Source organism: Bos grunniens, chromosome 8 (assembly GCF_055505025.1).
Source record: "Bos grunniens cultivar Pamir isolate PY7600 chromosome 8, Bosgru_T2T1.0, whole genome shotgun sequence".
Taxonomy (NCBI): Eukaryota; Metazoa; Chordata; class Mammalia; order Artiodactyla; family Bovidae; genus Bos; species Bos grunniens.
Genome location: NC_141172.1, coordinates 84,576,028 through 84,594,917, shown reverse-complemented (window position 1 = coordinate 84,594,917; position 18,890 = coordinate 84,576,028). Strand labels below are relative to the sequence as shown.

Below are 18,890 nucleotides of genomic sequence, written 5' to 3'. Positions count from 1 at the left end.
TGAGCGACTGCTCTTCACTTCACTTCACTTCTCTAGAGGTCTCAGCCACACCTGACAGCCTGCTCATCATTTCCAGAGCCCCAGTATCTGCCAGGTGCAACACAGGGTTGGGCTAGGTGGAGAAGGCAAGGCTCAACAAGGCTACCAGTCCCAACAGGGTGGTCTCTGCTCTGGTTCTCAGTGGGCACCTCCAGACCCCTTTGGGTTGCTGACCCAGTGCTACACGCAGTTTCCTTCCATCCTGTTCTGGGAAACAAGCAAAGCTCCTTGACTTCTCCTCACCCACAGCTGTTCAAGGTTGCCCCCCAAGATAGCCACCCACTCAACCTGGTTCTGCCTCTTCTGCTTCAAGAAAACAGGAGAGGAGGAGCCTGGCTCAAAAGAAAAGTCAGGAACAGCTGGGTTCAGCTCACCCAAAAGGATGGACGGTCAGAAAGTGAGCAACTGGGAAAACGTCCACTCCTGCTGGCTGCCACAGACACAACTCAAACAGAAACCAGTTATCAAATCTGAAACAGTACAGTATCACCTGTGTGATGGGAGTAAAACTAACAGTAATATGAGCTCGGTGAAGTAGAGAAAGTGAGTTGACTTAGGGACGTGGACTTTCTGTTTGATGGGGTCATCTTGGAATCCCAGGTCTACCATCCCTCCAAGACAAGGCATCTTTGTGGGGAGTGGGGGAGGCTGGTAAAGGGCAAAGTCTGAGGATCTAATGTATAACATAGGACTAGCGTTCATAATACTGTATTATATAACTGAAATTTGCCAAGAGATTAAAACTTGTGTTCCAACCAAAAAAAAAAGAACTATGTGAGATGATGGATATGTTAATTGACTCAATTGTAGGAATCTTTTCACAATGTATACCTATATTAGATCATCACATTGTACACTTTAAATACATTACAATTTTGTCAATTATAACTCAATAAAGCTGGAAAGAATAAAACTGAATTTTGTAAAATGTATAAGAAAAAAGAATAGGGCATCTTTGAATAAGCACATATTTGGTGCAAACCAGCTGTGTGGACACACGGACTTGGAAAGGACACGTGCCCGGCAGGTGCATCTGTAGGATGTTCTTCCTTGTGCACTGCAAAGTGCCACCTGGCACACTCAGAAAGGACATGTGCACAGACACACAGATGCACATGTTCTCAGGGTATTCCAGAATTGGCGTTTTGAAAATGAATGGTCACACACTGAATGTGGTCAGGAAATATTTTCTATAACACCAAATCCTAAAGGTTTACATTGTATTTTCAGAATTCTTTGCTATCATTCCTAAAGTAGATCCAATTGAAAGTAGCTCTCCATACCTTTGGCCCTAGGTTACTCTAATAATTTAGTATCTGTTAGTATCCAAGTGTGAAGAAGGCGATGGCACCCCACTCCAGTACTCTTGCCTGGAAAATCCCATGGATGGAGGAGCCTGGTAGGCTGCAGTCCATGGGGTCACGAACAGTCGGACACGACTGAGCGACTTCACTTTCGCTTTTCACTTTCATGCATTGGAGAAGGAAATGGCAACCCACTCCAGTGTTCTTGCCTGGAGAATCCCAGAGACGGGGGAGCCTGGTAGGCTGCCATCTATGGGGTTGCACAGAGTCGGACACGACTGAAGCGACTTAGCAGCAGCACAGCAGTATCCAAGGATATATGAGTAACTATCTGGCATGTCTAAGTAATGGCTTAAAGCTCTGTGCCTTTAGCATGTCTGATAAGGCTGGTGTCCGCTGGTATCTCCCCAAGGGCCCCCTCTTGGGTCACACCCCCATCAGCCTTGCAAACCACATTTAGGGCACTAAGGCCCCACTTGCTCATCCCTCACATGAAGCGCAGTAACTAGGGGCTTAGCCTAGTTAGTCTAAAGGAGAGAAATGTGAGGACAGACCAGAAGGAGCTTGGCTTACAGGCTCTGCCCTCCAAAGCTGGCTGCACTCTTGGGTCCCCATCTAGAGTGGGACACTCCAGCATAAGAGCAGATGGTGACAGGATGGTCCTGCTGCTTTGGGAAGTGGTCACAGGGCTTCAGTCACTGCGCCTAGTTAGCTGAGGGGCCTACCTCAACCCATTAGCCTGAGGCCCCATCCCTGGGAGACCCACAGTGGGTACAGGGTCCTATGAGGCTTGAAGTTCCACTTGCAGAAAGATGCTTGGGGGTGATGGGGCTCTTGGGTGGCAGATGGAGCCCCTTCTCAGCAGACAGGTTGCAGGCCAGGCTACTATGCATTACTGGGGGCTAGGAGGATAGCATCAGAAGAAAGGTTGCTTGAAGGACCTTCAGAGTCAAGGGTCCTAAAGAAGGCTGCCCTCAGCCTAGCTTCCGGGTGGCTGTGAGGTTGGGAGACACTCATTCCCAAGTGTCTATAAAACCTATAGAGTAAGTCCCCTACATATGAACCTTCAACTCGAGAACTTTCAAAGATGCGAATGTGCATTCTCACGTACAATCACACAAGTGTCACGTGCGTGCATTCTCTACAAGCAGTTGTACTTTTGTGTACTTCACTACAGTACTGTATAGAGTTCCGTAGCACAGTGTCTGTTTCAAGCCCAAGGTGTCTGGAAGCAAGCGTAAACGCAGCGGCAATATAGCTGGCACGACTGTACTTTTTAAGGTACTGTACTGTAAGATTTAAAATACGGTATTTATTTTTTGTGATTGTTATGTATTGTTTGTGTGAAAAGTAATATAAACCTATCATAGTATAGTACTATATAGCCAATTGTGTTAGTTACGTACCTAGGCTAAATTCATTGGACTTACAAACCTGCTCTCAGAACAGAGCTTGTTCATATACAGGGGCCTTACTATAGTCTACAAAACCTGTAAAATGCGAGGAAGGGCAGGATGACCTCTACACTCTGACAACCTTATTTTCATGCTTATTTTAGTTCTGCTTATAAAAGTAACCTTATGTTCCTAGAAAACAAGATGAAAAGTACAGATGAGTATGAAAGCAACAGGAAAAAAGACACTCTCAACCCTCTTAACATTTTCTTCCAGCATGTCTTCTGTTTTAATTGATTCATACCAACTAACATCCTATATAGATGATATAGCATCTTGTTTTATTTTCCTATTTAATATTATAGTGTAAATGTTTTCCCATATCATTAAAATCTTGTCATAAACATCTACTGTTTGAGACTGAATAATTTCCTATTGTGAGTACATTATAATTTATTTAATCATCCCCTCAATCTAATAAGAGTCTAGAATCCTTGATATATTAAATGAATATTCAAAATGTCTCTTTATATATTTTTAAACCTGTCCCGGTGAACTTTTTTTTTTTTTTCTCTCTAATTTTATTTTATTTTTAAACTTTACATAATTGTATTAGTTTTGCCAAATATCAAAATGAATCGGTGAATTTTTAATAGATATTCCAGATAAATGGCATGTTCTCTTTAAAAATCAGAAGCAGGTTCTGGAGCATTTATTCCAGCAGTTTCTAAGGAAACCAATTATATGCAGATATACAGAAAATACAAGCTCTGGGAATTACAGCCTTCCATCTGGATAAAATCCTCAGAGACTCACAAGGTGGCTGGGAAGACAAATTTGACCTGAGAGCAAATGCAATCCAAGGTCATATCAACAGAAATAACACTCTAGGCCCAGGGAGGTGAGGTGCCTGTCCTCAGCCCCTAACATATCCCTTGGAAGGTGTTTAGGGGTAGGGCCTGGGATCCAGCTCTGTGCTGTGACCCTCCAGGTGACAGCGCAGATGAAGGATGTGCTCTGGTTGTAGTGTGGCCACATCTGGATGGAGGACTAACTGGTGTGCTTCTATCCTGGTGGAACATTCTAATATCTGTCCTTTGCTTTTTTTTTTTTTTGGTGTCTGTGTGTGTTCATGTGTTTACCATAGAGGACAAGAAAAGCAAAGATCAGGCTATGGAAACTTGGATGGGCTCCAGTGGGCACTTGCTCAAGACTCTCAGAAGGCACAAAAAAAGGTGTGGGCCTGGAGCAGACGTGTGCTGCAGCCCTCTGAGATGAGCATCTTATGATACGCCTTTTGATGGACCCTATCCCAGAGGGGACCAAGCCATGGGGCTAGGATGGTACAAGTTGGGCCTCAAGGGACACTTCAACAGCAGCCATCATAGCCACTGGGCAGTGAGCATGGCAAAAGGACACTGGCTGCGCTTGACCACATCCAGCCTAAGTCAGGGGCCTCACCTGGCTCCTGGAACAGGCCCTGCGGACGAGATGAGGCACACAAGACCTTAGATCTCACTGTACAGGGGCGCCAGGGTCCTCTGTCCATCCGACGCTGACGATACCAGCAAGCACAAGCACACTAGGCCGTGTCCATAGTTCCGCCCTACAGACAGGACATTTCCGGAAAGGCCTTTAAGATTCTCCTGCCAAGCGACTGGTCAGAATGGCAGGCTGCCAACTGCTGCTGGGTGGCTTCGCCAAGAGCCTTTTCCTTCACTAACTTGCAGTGCGTGCAGATCACGGTGAACAGGCCAGCACCACGAGGTGACTGTCCGCTCCCAGAGGACCCCCGGTACAACAGGGTGCTGTGACCGTGAGCCATCATCCAGACCCGCGGCCCCAGCACAGGGACCATCTGTACAGGGACTGCCCCAGGAGTTTAAAAATGAACTGAATCCTGGAATCCCAGAGCGTCAGCAGGGAAGTGGCAAGGACACAACCAGGCCCAGCTCTGCCATCCCTCAGGCCTCTAGTGACCAGCTCTGGGATGGCAGGGGATGTTGAAGATAGGCTGGATCCTGATCCATCGTTCCAACAAGGGACCTCGGGGAGCTGGCCAGGCCTCCTAGGTGATAGAGGCTCCACGGACAGGGCAGGAGGGCAGGCAGAGAGGGGAGGCTCCAGAAGGACAACCCAGCAGCAGGCAGGCCTCTACCAGAACAGCATCGGGCCACGTCCTACTGACCCCAGAAACTCAAGGCCAGTTGGTCACAGCCTCCCACTGCAGATAGGCAGCCCGACCACAAGGCGAATAGGGGCTCACAGTCATCAATCACTCACTGAAGTCACAGAGGATAAAGGGCTTCCAGGACTCAAACGTGTGCTTCTTAGCACTGGAGGCAGGGGGCCTTCCCCAGGGCAGAACCAACCAGGAGGGTTCCAGCCCATCTGTGGGAACGCCCCAGGGTCTGGAAAGAGCTTCATTTTTTGTTTGCAAAAGAGAGGGCTGGACCAAATGCTCCCTGGGACACCCCCACTCGCACACCCTACTCCAATGGTGTGTCCAGAGGGCAGGAGCCATTGAAGTGTCTGGATGGTGGTAACATTGGTCCCCAAGGCAGAGCACAAGGGTTGGGGAGCGGCCACTCTCTCAGTCAGCTTTTCAGAGGGGAGGTGCAAAAGACCACCCTAATTACATCTTTCTTTTCCAAAGAGTAGTTTGAAATCTAATAAAACAAAACAATTCTGAGATCTAGAAGAAACTGTGAAAGGGCAGCAGCACCATGATCCTTAATGGCAGCCTTTGTGATCAGGACCACGTGGAATACACCCCATGTCTGTGCTGCAGGGACCACCATGGGGCTGCTGAGTGATGCCCAGCTCTCTCACAGGATCACAGACAGCCCCAAGAGCAGTTAGAGTGCCCATGCTGGGGCTGGGGTCCCAGGTTTAGGGGTGTGTGAAGGTGCCACAAGGAAGTCACACAAGCCAGAGACATGGTTCCTCAAAGGTACACAAACTCTGGAGGGTCTTCAGTGTCAGGATCAGAGGACAAAGGGATCTGAGAGGCCACGACAAGGCACGCAAGGCCTAAAGCAAACCTGGTTCTGTGGGGAGGACCAGGAGTTGGGAGTGTATGGCAATGGAACAACATGAACTCCTGCTCTGTGACCAGGGTAGGGCAGTGATGTGAGACGCTAACAATCAGGGAAACTAAGCCAGAGTATGCACAAACTCAACCAAGGCTGCAAATTTTCTACAAACCTAAAACAAGTCTAAAATAAAAGTTCTTAAAGAAATAAAAGCAAATGAGGCTGACCTCACAATAAGACTCAAAAGGAAAGGAGAGGTGGCAGGGGGTGCTTCCCTGGTGGCTCAATGGTAGAGAATCCACCTGCCAGTGAAGGAGACATGGGTTCGATCCCTGATCTAGGAAAAACTCACATGCCACAGAGCAATTAAGCCTGTGCATCACAACTATTGAGCCTGTGCTCTAGATTCCGGGAGCCAAAACGACTAAAGTCCGCACGCCCTAGAGCCTGTGCTCCGCAGTAAGAGAAGCCACATAATGGGAAGCCCATGCACTGAAACTGGTGAGTAACCCCTGCTCGCTGCGACTAGAGAAAAGCCTTCGCAGCAACAAAGACCTAGCACAGCAAAATAAATAAATAAAATTACTTTAAAAAGGAAGGGAGAGGGGATATTTAGCAAACAAGTGGGCTTTCACCCTCTGCCAGTCCTAAAGGTTTGCAGGGGCTCAGAGTACTACTGGAGCAGGAGGACGGAGAGCATGGGAGTGACACCCATCCCACCCTGCCCTGACCCAACAGAAGAAGGCTGCCTCTCATTTTACTTCTCAGATTCAATCTGCTCTTTTTGTCTTTATTAGAAAGCATCAGGGCCATTTCCAAAATCCTACAACTGCAGGGCAAAAAGAATTTAAAAGTGAGTTAATAACTAGACAACTAGCAACTGAAGTAATAATGTATGAAAACTGCACTCTAAAACCACAGTGAGATAAACAATTTTTCACCTTCTAGACAGAGTTGACAAAAAAAAATCAAAAAGTTCAGAAAATGTGTTGCTAGTGTGTAGAGAAATCTGTACAACCTATCTGGCAATTTTAAAACCTATAATGCGTTCCCCTTCAACTCAGCAGCCTTATATCTTGGGATTTATCCAACAGATAAAGTTGTACATGTGACCACATAACTATATGTACCAGGATGCTCCCTGCGCAAAACTGCAGTTGCTACAGATGAGAAGAAAGCTTAACGCCAACCAGGACCTAGGAGTCAGGAAAATGCATCCCTGAGCGCAGACAGCACAATGGAGCCCTCGGTGAGACCCCTGTCCCAGGCAGAACCGTGCCCACAGCATGCGCCTATGCGCCTGTGTGCCTGAGGAAAGGGAGGGGGGCGGCTGCGCCACACAGATGCTGTATAAACAGAAATCTCCCTGGAGCTTTTCTTAAAGAGCTGCAATCGAGTTGGTTCTGGAGAGAAGATAACTTTTCACTACCGATTCCTTCACACTCCTTTTTAAAAAGCCAGATCCTAGTATTCCACTTGCAAATTTGTTCAAATAACTATTTTTAAGTGAATAAATGCAGTTATTCCTATCACAATAAACATAAAGAAAAGGGGTCAGAAGCTCCATTTTCCACCCAACGAAAGTGAATATGTTTCTGCAGATGTTCAGTCACCTCTTCTCCTCCACCAGGGACAACTGTATCTCCCGAAGGACATCGGCCTATGCCTAGAGGCACTTTTGCTGTCACAACTGAGGGGCGGTGCTCCTGGATTAGTAGGCAGAGGCCAGGGTTGCTCCATATCCCGCAAAGAACTTTCTGGTCCCAGTGTCGACAGAGCCCAGATGGAGAGATCCTGCTTTAACGTGCATGGTATATTTCCCCAGACAGTCCAGTCTAGGGCCAATTTCAATTATCAAAAAGTTTTTTCTCAAACTGAATGCAGATCTGTCCGCCTCTTTCTCCAAGCTTCAATCCAGCACTTGGTTTTTTCACAGCCCTGAGGCTGGCACGGCTGCTCTGCAGAAGGATCAGGCAGAGCTGCACCTCTGGACCTCGGCCGCTGAGCGCCAGGAGGAGCAGAGCCACATGGTGCTCTCTGGTCCCACCAACACCCACCTTCTATTCCAGAGGGTCACGCTGTCTGTGGAGCAAAGGAAAGGAACCACGTGCCCTGGGAAGCTGGAGAAGGGGACTGGATGGGCAGGACTGGGACATGGCGTGCAGGGTCTGGGAAAGCACAGCTTTTGAGGCAACCTAGGTACAAGTCTTCAGAGCCCTAGTCCCACACCTAGCAGTGGCCCAGTGAAGTGAGAGGATATAATACAACACGGCCCCTAGACTCACAAAGATGCCCACCCCCACTTAGTGAGTCACGCCCAGGTTCCCCTGTCCACCTCCACTTCTGGAGCCAGGGACCGAAATGCAAGTACCTAATGCTTACACACTGGGCAGGGGGCAGGGGTTCTGGCAGACAGGGGCCCAGGATTCTGAGAGGGACGCTGGAGAGGTCCAGGGGCAGAACCAGGACAGGACGGGGGTCGGCTACATAAGTACCCAAACTGGGATCAAAAGGTCACCATGACAACAGGGTATCATGAGAACCACAAGACCGAACAGCAGCTAAGACTTTCACCCTCCAACAGCACAGGTGAAGCAGTGCCTGCCAGACTTTCAACTTGCCAAGGGGAAGGCAGGATGGCAAAGCCCCACGTGCCACTTATCAGCCAGTGACCCAGGCTGGCTGCTGGCCCTCTCCAAGCCAGATTCTCCTAGGCAGACCCAAGTGTGGTGCCCTCGGGAAGCTGCTGAAAGAACAAGGGGATGACAGAAAGTATCTTGCTGGGAGCAATGAGGCATCACCACCCCCAGGCACCCCCTTTTTCATGAGCAATAGCTCCAAAACAGCTGGGAGATTAGCCATAGTTATCTTAAATTTCCAGGAAAGAGATTCCATAAGTACCAACAAAGGCAACTAACCCTGGAGTTTTGCAAATGTCAGCAGAAGGATGTTTAGTGAGAACCCATCGCAGCTCTGATGCACACCCACTGTGTTGCTTCACGGGGTGTCATGGGATCTCCCTCCCCACAGGGTCTGGGGAGTCCTCTTGGGGAGCTCACTGCACACCTCTCTGGGCCTTGTTCATCTGGCAGGCAGACTGGATCAGGCTGCAGTTTCTTGATTGTCCCAGGATGCCTAGAGTCATACTGCACAGGGCCCCAGGCCTCAGCCTCTTCTGCAGGAGATGGGGGCTGAATACCTATTCCTGTGTCATCTCTCCAGGTGACAGCAAGTCAGCCCAGGAGGGTGGTGAGATGGAGCCTGGGCAGGGAAGGGCCTATGTGCCCCCACTGTTCCCAGAAAGCACTTTCTCACTCCCCTTCCAGCCCAACTTTGCTGGAATTCACATCCAGACTCTGATCTGGGGGCAGTTCTTAGGGGCTGGATAAAATGAGAGGCAAAGTCACAAAGTTACAAAAAGATTTTCAAGTATCAGAGTCCATGTAGCTGGGCTGATCATGCATCAGTCTGGGATTACCAGCGTAAGTCTAGCTGTCCCAGGGGGAGGCATCTATGAGCTCAGACCTGGCCCCAGGGCAGTCTCCAAGGCCTATCCAGCCACTCACACTTATCCAGCACCATGGGACCTGTGCCCAGCCCATGCTGTGTAGAGCACAAGAAATGAGTTCCACCCTGCACTTTTATGTGAAGCAGAAAACGGCACCCTACTGGAGGGACCCAGACCCAGATGCATCCAGCCAGACTGTGCCCAAAGTTTCCTGGGCAAGCAGCCTACCCCAGCATAAGGCTCATGGTTTAGTCAGCAGCTTGCACTACCATCCCAGGAGCTTATTCGCTGCCCTCATGCGCTGCTCAGCCCAAGGAGCAGGGCTGACCCAACCCACAGCTTCACAACTGCTGGGAACTCTCACCTTCTGGGGTCCCAGGCACTGAACCTTGTCATTAACATCAATGAAGGGGCATTGGTAGAGGGAGCTGCTGTCGTCCCAGCCTATCATGTGGTAGTGTTGACCTCAGAGAGCTGATCTTTCTAGCCTCAGCTTGCTTGCCTCTCAATCAGAAAGGCCCACCACCACCAAGCACTCAGAGGCAGTGGGAAGGTCAGCAAGGCCACATACACTACAAACCCAGCAGCAAGCCCTGACTACTCAGTTGTAACTTCCTTAACGGTCACCATAAAGGATACAGAGACCTGTATGGCAATCCCCAGACAACACAAGAAGCACCCCTACCACATGTGTATGAAAAATGCCTAACCCAGGATGTGACAGAGGGAAGGCTCAATGAACACTTAAGATTAAAAAGGAAAGTAGCACTCCTCCCTGGGCATGCACACACTCTGGACACATGACATCCAAAGGCGAGCAGCTGAGCATGTGCATACCTCAGCACCTGCACCCAAGCATGTCTGGTTCAGGAAATTTCACCACCACATGTTAAAAGGTGATTAAAAAAAAAAAATTAAAATGTGTAAAAGCACTAGCAACAAATACAAAAAAGATATTAGAGAAACAATCCTACTTACAGTTGCATCCAAGAAGATGGGGTACCTAGGAATAAACTTAATCAAGAAATTTAAAACTTGCACACTGAAAACTACCAAAAAATTGCTGGAAGTAATCAGGGAATACCTAAATCTAAATAAATGGAAAGACACCCCATGCTCATACATCAGAAGATATAATACTAAGATGTCAATACTACCCAAAGCAATCTACAGATTCAACGCAATCCCTGTCAAAATTCCAAAAGCCCTTTTTGCAGATATGGAGAAGCCAATTCTCAAATTCATATGGAATTTGCAAGGAGTCCCAAAAATTCAAAAAAATTTTTTTAAAAAGAACAAGGTTGGAAGTCTCCCACTTCCAAATTACTACAAAGCTACAGTAACCAAAACAGCGTGGTGCTAGCAGGAGGACAGACACACAGACCAGTGGAATGGAAGAGAGTACAGAATTAAATCCTCGTGGATATGGTCAAACGATTTTCAGCAAGGCCACCAAGACTTTCATAGGGAAAAAATAGTCTTTCCAACAAATGGCTCTGGGACAACTGGACACCCACATGCAAACAAATGATGTTGGATCCCTATTTCAAATCATATATAAAAATCAACTGACAATGAGTCAAAAACTAAATATAAGAGCTAAAACTGTAAAACTCTTAGAAGAAATCAAAGGGGTAAATCTTCATGACCTCCAGATCTGGCAATGGATTCTTAGATATAACACCAAAAGCACAAGCAACAGAAGAAAAAGACAAATTAGACTTCACCAAAATTAAAAATATTTATGCATCAATGGGCATTAACACAGAAGTGAAAAGACAACCCATCAAATGGAAAACACGTGCAAATTTTGTATCTGATAAGGGTATATTGTCTAGAATATATAAAGAACTCTTAAAATTTAAAAAAAAAAAAATTCAAATGGGCAACCTGTTTCAACAGACATTTCTCCAAAGAAGATATGTAAATGGACAAGTGCATGAGAACATATTCAACATCATCAGCCATTATGGAAATGCAAACCAAAATCATAATGAGATACCACCTCTCACCCACTAGGATGCCCATAATTTTAAAAATAAAAAACAACGTGTTGGTAAGGATGAAGAGAAACCAGATTGCTCCCACATTGATGTTAAGAACGTAAAATGGTGCAGATGCTGTGGAAAAACAGTTTGCTGGTTACTCAAAAAGTTAAACATAGACTAATCATATGACCCAGCAATTCCCTAAACAACTGAAAACAAGTCTTCAAACAAATATTTGTACACAAATGTTCACAGCACCACTACTGACAATAGCCATAGGTGGAAAAAGCCCAAATAACCCTAAACAGATGAATGTATATACAAACTGTGGTATATCCTTACACTGGAGTATTATTCAGCCATAAAAAGTCAACGAAGTTCTGATACACACCACAATACAGATGATCCTAAGAATACATTATGCTAAGTGAAAGAAGACAGACACAGAAGGTTACATATAGTATGATTCCATTTATATGAAATGTCCAGAATAGATAAACCCATAGGGACAGGAAATAGATGGGTAGTTGTCCAGGACTGACGGGAGGAGGAATGGGGAAGTTGTCTAATGGGTTTTCTTTGGGGGTGATAAAAATGTTCACAACCTAGACAGAGGTGACAGCTGCGAAATGTCCTGAATGTACTAAATGCTATTAACTGTGCACTAGGGGCTTCCCTTGTAGCTCAGTCAGTAAAGAATCTGCCTGCAGTGCGGGAGACCCGGGTTCAGTCCCTGGGTTGGGAAGATCCCCTGGAGAAGGAAATGGCAACCCACTCCAGTATCCTTGCTTGGAAAATCTCATGGACAGAGGAGCCTGGTGGGCTACAGTCCATGGGGTCGCAAAGAGTCAGGCACGACTGAGCGACTAACACTTAAATTTATAAAACAGTTAATTTCATGGTATGTGAATTTCACCCTAATTTTAAAAAAAGGATGAAAGGCTTGTTTCTCCATTTGCCTGGACAAACACCACAAGGACCTTCAGTTCTTATGCTTAGAGGCAAAGCCAGTCACTGGCTGGAATTCTAACTACGTTTGTCCACAGATGACCCAACACTTTGGAGGGAAGTGAAGAGACCCTGTGCCCTAAAGCACAGGGCCAAGACCCATTCCAAAGAGCGCTGTTAGCCTCACCACCAAGCCAAAAAGCTGAGAACTGAGACAGACAGGAGTAGGGAATGGAGCTGGAGTGAGACATGGAGGCAGGGTGCAGAGATGGAGACATGGCTCTAAGTGGGAGGCCGGGGGGCTGCTGGGTACACTTGAGGCACCAAGGGTGTGCAGAGAGCCCAGCTTCCCTACCTGCCACCGGATGTGGCCTTTCCGCTACGAAGATGTCTCTATCCACACTGCATTTTCAAACCCAGGGACAGGTATGGAGTTTTCAGCACACTTGAGCCAGAATATGCCAAATGCCACTTCTGCCCCCACCCCTGGCAGAGATGCCTACACCAGCAGTGGGTGAGGAGACAAGGGCCCTCTCCCTGTGCTAGAAGTAGGAGGCCAAGGTGGCCTGCCTGGCCCACCACCATCCAATAAAAAAGGATGATTGGGAACTAATCCTGACACCACAAAGGCCAGACAGAGTGTGAGCCCTGCAGTGCTACTAGTCACACCAGTCACTTAATAGCTTTGCTTTACCCACACCGGAATCTTAGCAGTTGGATTCTTCTAGCATACTCTGTTGTGGAACATTATTTTCTGGCCAACACTCCCTCCTAACAGCAAAACTTCTCATTATTTTGGAAAAAGGCCCTGCACATGGCCAGGTGCCATGATCACAGAGGTGAGGGGATGGACCCACAGATGGTACCTGAGCGTGGCAGGGTCCGCTTCAAGTATCCCAAACTTTGCCCGAACTCAGGCCATCTGCAGCCGCACCTAAGCCCAAGAGGCCCCAAACAAATGCAGGCTGCAGTGCAGAGGCCCGCATCAAGCATGCTTCCAGGCCAATATTTTCAACAAAAGCAAACATTCTGATGATTACCATGAGCTCCAAGTAGCTTCCTTTGAGTTTCATCTCATTTGGAAAGGATCGATGGACAGGGGATATCTGTTCTGCCCTCTATAATTTGGCAGGACATTCCCCCAACCTCCTCTGGAACTTCTTAAGCTCATTCAGTGAGAATTCTTCATTTTAAAATGACAAATCATTATTCCTAACCACGTCAAACATGCCACAACTCGGTCGCCATGTGAATGGCACTTCCCACTATATTAAGGGATCTCACATTAGAAGATTTAATTGTCAGCTCTGCTCTCCCAGATTGCGGCACTGAGGGCCTGAGCCCTGGCAAGCCCTTCTTTCTCTCCAAGTTCACACAGTTCGCTGGCCAACAGAGCCACCCACCATCCCACTCCGTGGTACTGAGCAGCCATGAGGGCCAAGGACCCAGGAAGAGGATCTGCCCTAAAAAGCTTAAGGCTGGGTGGGGTGAAAGACATGGCAAAAGCCCACAAAGGTCAACCAGTCCTGGGGAGGATGGGCACAGAGATAGGGCCCTGGCGAGGAGGGCACGTGGAGTCCAGATGGCAGGACAAACACACAGCAATCAGAGGGGATCTATACCAGGCAAGTCTTGCCAGCCCACCTTAGAGTACCTGTAGAATTCAACCCCTTCTCCCCACCCCAGTCCTCACCCCAGGTCCTGCCTGTCCCCTCTCATCTGGGCAGGGACCCCTGTCCCCGTCCTCTTCCCCAGCTGCGTGCACAGCATCCAGAGGACCCCTGTCAAGTCCTCAGTCCCCTCCTACCACTGCTCTGCTCAGTGCCCCAGAGTGGTTCCTGTCTCCAGCCACACCTGCAGGCTGGCCCTGATGCACCTCCCTGCCCCACACAATGCTTCCTCCGGCTCTGAAACACTCCCCAGGCTGGGATGGAACTCCCAGCCCACAAGTTTGACTCTCACAGAAGAAAACCTGTAAGAGGCAAGGGGATCTGCCTTGTTACCCCAGGAAACCACAAAGCTAACACTGCACCCCATACAGAACACGCACCCCACAGTACTTGCTGAGGAATAAATGGAACTTCCGCCTCTAAAGGACTGGCACAGCACCTCAGCTTTCAAACTCTTTAAAATCAACTTTACTGATTATGCTTCCAAAAACCCTTCAAGCTCAATACAACAGGAACTTAAAGAGGGTCAGGAAGCTTCAGGATCTCTGATATCTCACAGAGACTCTTCACATCAAGATGGTGAAAAGGTGAGATGTCCAGGTCACTCCCTAGAGCTACTTACTGGTCTAGAGTTAGACGACTTGCCAAAGGCAGACACACAGGGTCTGGCAGGAGGCACAAGCATGAGAAGCCCCCCATCTCTTGGCCCCCATTTCTGGCTCTGTGGCACCCCAATTGAGGAGGAAGGTTCCCAATGCCTGAGTGGTGCCATATCTGCTCAGACAGATAAGACAGCTCTGAGGACACCCAGCCACAAAATCTATCCCTTCCCAGTCAATCAATTTCCAGGTGACACTGCAGTGGGTGCAAGGAAGGCAGACTGGGTTGACACGTTATCCTAGCCCCAGGAGTGACCAGTCATGGTCAAGATAGGGTGGAACACGAGCTCCTGCCTTCCTGGCTGCCCAAGTACCAGCTCGGTCCAGCAGAAAGACTGCCGCAGAGAATGCCAGAAGGGGTAGTCAGGGTTCTCCAGGCTTCCTGCCAGGGTGGACACATCCTGGGAGCAGGTTCTTCCCCTATGGAAGGAGACTGCCTCAACCATGATCTCAGCCGGCACTGCTACTAGAGTCCTACCAGCAAAGAGTTGGCCACTGGGAGTGAAAGTAACTTCAGAGACCCCCTTCCAATCCATCCAAAGCGGGGTTCATTGTAGGGATGTGATGGGTCACAGGTGGAACAAGAGGGAGCCTGTTACTTTCACAGTTATGTTTATTTTTACAAGTACTGTCTACAGCAAGTTATACTAATGTTCTATTTCAGGGAATGATACGAAGTTTCCTTGGAACAGAAAGATTCAGGAGAGTAAGGAGACACCAGAGTGAAATGCAATGTGGGGTCCTGGAACTAAATAAATCTGCCCAAGGCCTGAAGTTTGGTTAGCAGTGTGGCCCCAGTGTTTCTGCCTGTTTCTATGCTTGCAACATAATTTGATAAGATGTTAACTTTAGGGGAGGCAGGGTGTGGGGTACAGGGAAACTGTACCTTTTTTTGTAACTCTTCAAATTCTCTCAACACAAAAAGTTACAAAGTATTCAAACTTTTAGAAAGTGAGTTGAGATGTTTGAATATGAAGTGAACAACAGTACAGATGGTACATGGATCTGAAAAGAGTAGAGGGTCATCCATCCAGGAATATCTGGAGATTTGGAAACATTGTGGATCATGTCATACACCTTTCTGTCACAGTGGAGAAGGGTCATGACAGGAGAGGTGGGAGGTTTGCCCAGGGGTGTGAGGGCCGCATATAGCCTTGTCCAACCTCGCCAACAATGGTCCCAAACTCTGACCCTATGTTCTCCCAACACAGCACCTCCCCTGAGCCACTCAGGGGACGAAGCACTACAGGAGGTGCTCTGGCCCCTCAGGGTTCACTCACTTCTGTAAAGGACCCTTGATTACACACAGAGAAGATGTGCCCCATGGCACAAGGGAAGTACAGCCCCTTTCAGACCGTAGGGTGACCCCACATAGGTGGAAATGAATCTGTGCTGGTCAAATGATCTGTGTGTATATCAGATTAAATCAAAGACTTCACATGAGAAATAAGAAATAAAGAGAGAAGACTTCCCCCAAACATCCCCTTTGAGGTGTCAGGGCACATCTTTCTCCCTGTCTCTACCTAAGCCAATCCAGTAAATGCCACCATCCCAGCCCTCAGCCCCTTTCCCCTGCTCGCTCTCATTCCCAGGTCTCTCCCTATCCACTCCGCTCCTCCCACTCACTACGCCCCTTCTCAAAGTCCAGCTCAGAACTGGCTTTGCCTGCCCAACTCAAAGGAGGGAAGCCACACAAGGGTCCTCCCAGGCCCTCACACTCCTCCAGCCTGGGCACCTTGGGCAGGCTTGCAGGCCCTGGGTAGGGGTAGGGGAGGAGGGAGAGGTCCCACCACTTTCAGGGCACTCCCGGCCAGCTTCTCAGCATCTCTGGACCTGAGGAGCCATGAACGATCATATGGCAGCCCGCACCCTTGATCCAGCCATGAACTCTGAGAGGATGCCAACTGGTGGGTGTGCATAACAGCACTGTTCTGGGCAGACCCCAATGCCCATACTCCAGCCTCCACTGCTCTGCAGGGTCTCCACAGTCCTGGGAAGGCAGCCCAGGATCCCCACGATCTCAGTGGGAGTTCCTATCCCATGGCGGCTCAGCCCTCCTCACTGGTGTCCCTGGCACAGGCACTGAGCTAGGACTCAGGCTTGGCACTGACCAACCTAAGCAAGCCCTGTCACATCTGGCTGCCTAGCCCCACACATGCAAACTGTCAGAAGTAGATAACACAACCTACCTTTAAGGGCCACTCGCCCATCCACAGTTAAAACCGGGGTAGGGGGTGAGGGGCTTGTCTCTCTGGAAGTTGAGGGACCACGTACCAGCACACACACAGCCTCTTGCCCCCAGCCCTGCTCCTGCTGGGTCTAAGACTGGAGCCTAGGAGGGCACACTACCCTGGCCAGCCTCTGGCGGTTCCGCTGAGGCCCAAACACAGGAGAACCTGTTGGAGCAGTTTGGGCACCAGGATCACCTCCTCTTCCTCCTCCGCCACTTACTTCTGGGTGGGAAGGGGCCTCTGGCTTTTGAAAACTCGGCACAGGGCCAGGTCATGGTCACGGGCAAAGGCCAAGCCTCACCTCCCCCCACCCCATCTTCCTCTGAGAGCAGAAGGTCAAGTCAAAACCAGGGTGGGCCTGTGTCTGGAACACAGAGGGAGGGGAACGGGGAAACGTGACGGCCAAAGAGGAGGCGGCAAAGCCACAACACCCACACAGACCCACCATTCTGTCACCCACACGCCTGCCGGGGATGTGCAGGCCGGCCGTGTCTAGGAGCCCCGCTGGGGCCGGGCAGGGGTCCCTGCCTCCCGGACAAGGTGCCGGAGCTCCGGGCTGCGGCGGAGGGTGGGCGCGCCGCCGCCACCTGGCCGGGCCCCACGTCCGTCCCAGCCCCGCCGGCGTCCGAGCCCGCCACTCGCGCGTCTCCCGGGCCCGCGCGGGGAAAGTTCCTGCAACTTCGCGGGGGAGGCGCCGGGCCTGGGCCTCGGGAGCCCGGCCTCCGCGGGCCCGCTGTCAGGCGGTCCGGCCTGCTCGGCGCCCCAACTTCCCGGCCCGGCCCCCGCCCGCCGCCCCCCGCGGACCCGCTTTGTGCGCGGCGGCAGTGAGGGGCGCCCGACCGGCCCCGGCCCCCGGCCCCCGCCCCGGGCACAAAAGGGCGCGCGGCCGGCGGGAGGCGGCGGGCGGGCGGGGGCCTGCAGGGCGCTCACCGGACCGGGCCGGGGCCGGGGGCCGGGGGCCCGGGGGACGGGGATCGGGGCCGGGGCCGGGGCCGGGCGGCTGCGCGCTCACCTGCCGTGGAACCAGTCCTTGCAGGCGTCGCACTCGATCATGAAGCGGGTAACGTCGTAGGGGAGCCGGCAGACGCAGTACACGGGCACCGTCGCCATGTTCGCGCGCCGCCCGCCCGCCCCTCGGCCCGCGCTGCGCTCCCGGGTCGGGCCGGGCGGGCCGGGCCGGGCGGGGGCCGGGGCCGGGGCCGGGGCCGGAGCCGGGGCCGGGGACGGGGCCGGGGGCGCACGACAGCCCGCGCGCACCCGGCCGGCGCGTCCACACAAAGCGGGGCGCGCGGTGCAGGGCCGCGCCGGGAGCCGCCCGCCGGCCCGCGGGGCGCAGGGCGCGAGTGTGCGCGGGGAGCGGGCCGCGCGCGGGACACAAAAGGGAATGGACGCGCGGGGGCGGCGGGCGGGGAGCCGCGGCCCCACCGAAGGGACCCCCGGCCGCCGAGCGGCCTCTACGTCAGCGCCCCGGGTGGCGCCGCCTCCGCCCGCCAGCCAGGGCCGCCGCTCCCGCCGCGGGAAGGCGGGCCGGGGACCGCGGGGAAGGCGGGCCAGGGTACCCCTCTGCCGGGGGAGAAAGTGGTCCGGGGGAACCGTGCTGGGGGAGAAGAGGGACCAGAAGACCCTGCCCGGAGAAGGTGGGTCGGGGAACCTGAAGGGAGAGAGAGTGGGCTGGGAAGACGGAGAAGGTGGGCTAGGAGACCCCTGAAGGGGAGAAGGTGAGCTGGAAGACAGTCACCTGGAAGAAGGTGGGTCAGGGGATTCCCCGAGTAGAAGGTGGCCCGAGGATGCAAGGGGAAGGCAGGTCTGGGAGACCCCTGGGTGTGGGGTGAGACCCTGGAGGAGGAGAAGGAAGACGTCCTTCCTGGTTAAGAAGGCAGAGGAGCAACTACTTGACTCTTAAGTTTCTTCTGATAAGCAGCAGAGCAGGGGGGCAGCTTGGGGGCTGTTCCTCCTGTTGCCTCCTCCCTCCTACCTTCCCAACTGAGTTTCTGGCTGGAATACAACTTCCCTTTCTCCCTTATTCCTGGCTGGGGACTGCCCTCCCTCCTTCACAAGATCTGTGGACTTCCCTTGATGCTGAGCCCTCAGAGGAGGACATAGTTCAAAGGATC

General features: G+C 51.0%; 1 protein-coding gene across 7 annotated transcripts in view; it reads right to left on the bottom strand.

Moving 5' to 3' along the window:
* PHF2 (PHD finger protein 2) overlaps nt 1–18,656 on the bottom strand; it is a 93,333-nt gene extending 74,677 nt beyond the window's left edge. Inside the window, exon 1 of one of the 7 annotated variants that reach the window (XM_086315638.1) lies at nt 18,515–18,656. Coding sequence is in view for 4 of the 7 variants with exons in the window: in XM_086315635.1 (XP_086171761.1) it covers nt 17,789–17,886 (98 nt within the window). In the remaining 3 variants the exon portion in view is untranslated. Of the gene's footprint in view, nt 1–16,734; nt 16,928–17,221; nt 17,532–17,788; nt 18,281–18,514 lie in introns of those variants that run through there. The other 6 variants (XM_086315635.1, XM_086315634.1, XM_086315633.1 and 3 more) reach the window with 6 other exon arrangements.
* Nucleotides 18,657–18,890: the final 234 nt, after the last annotated feature.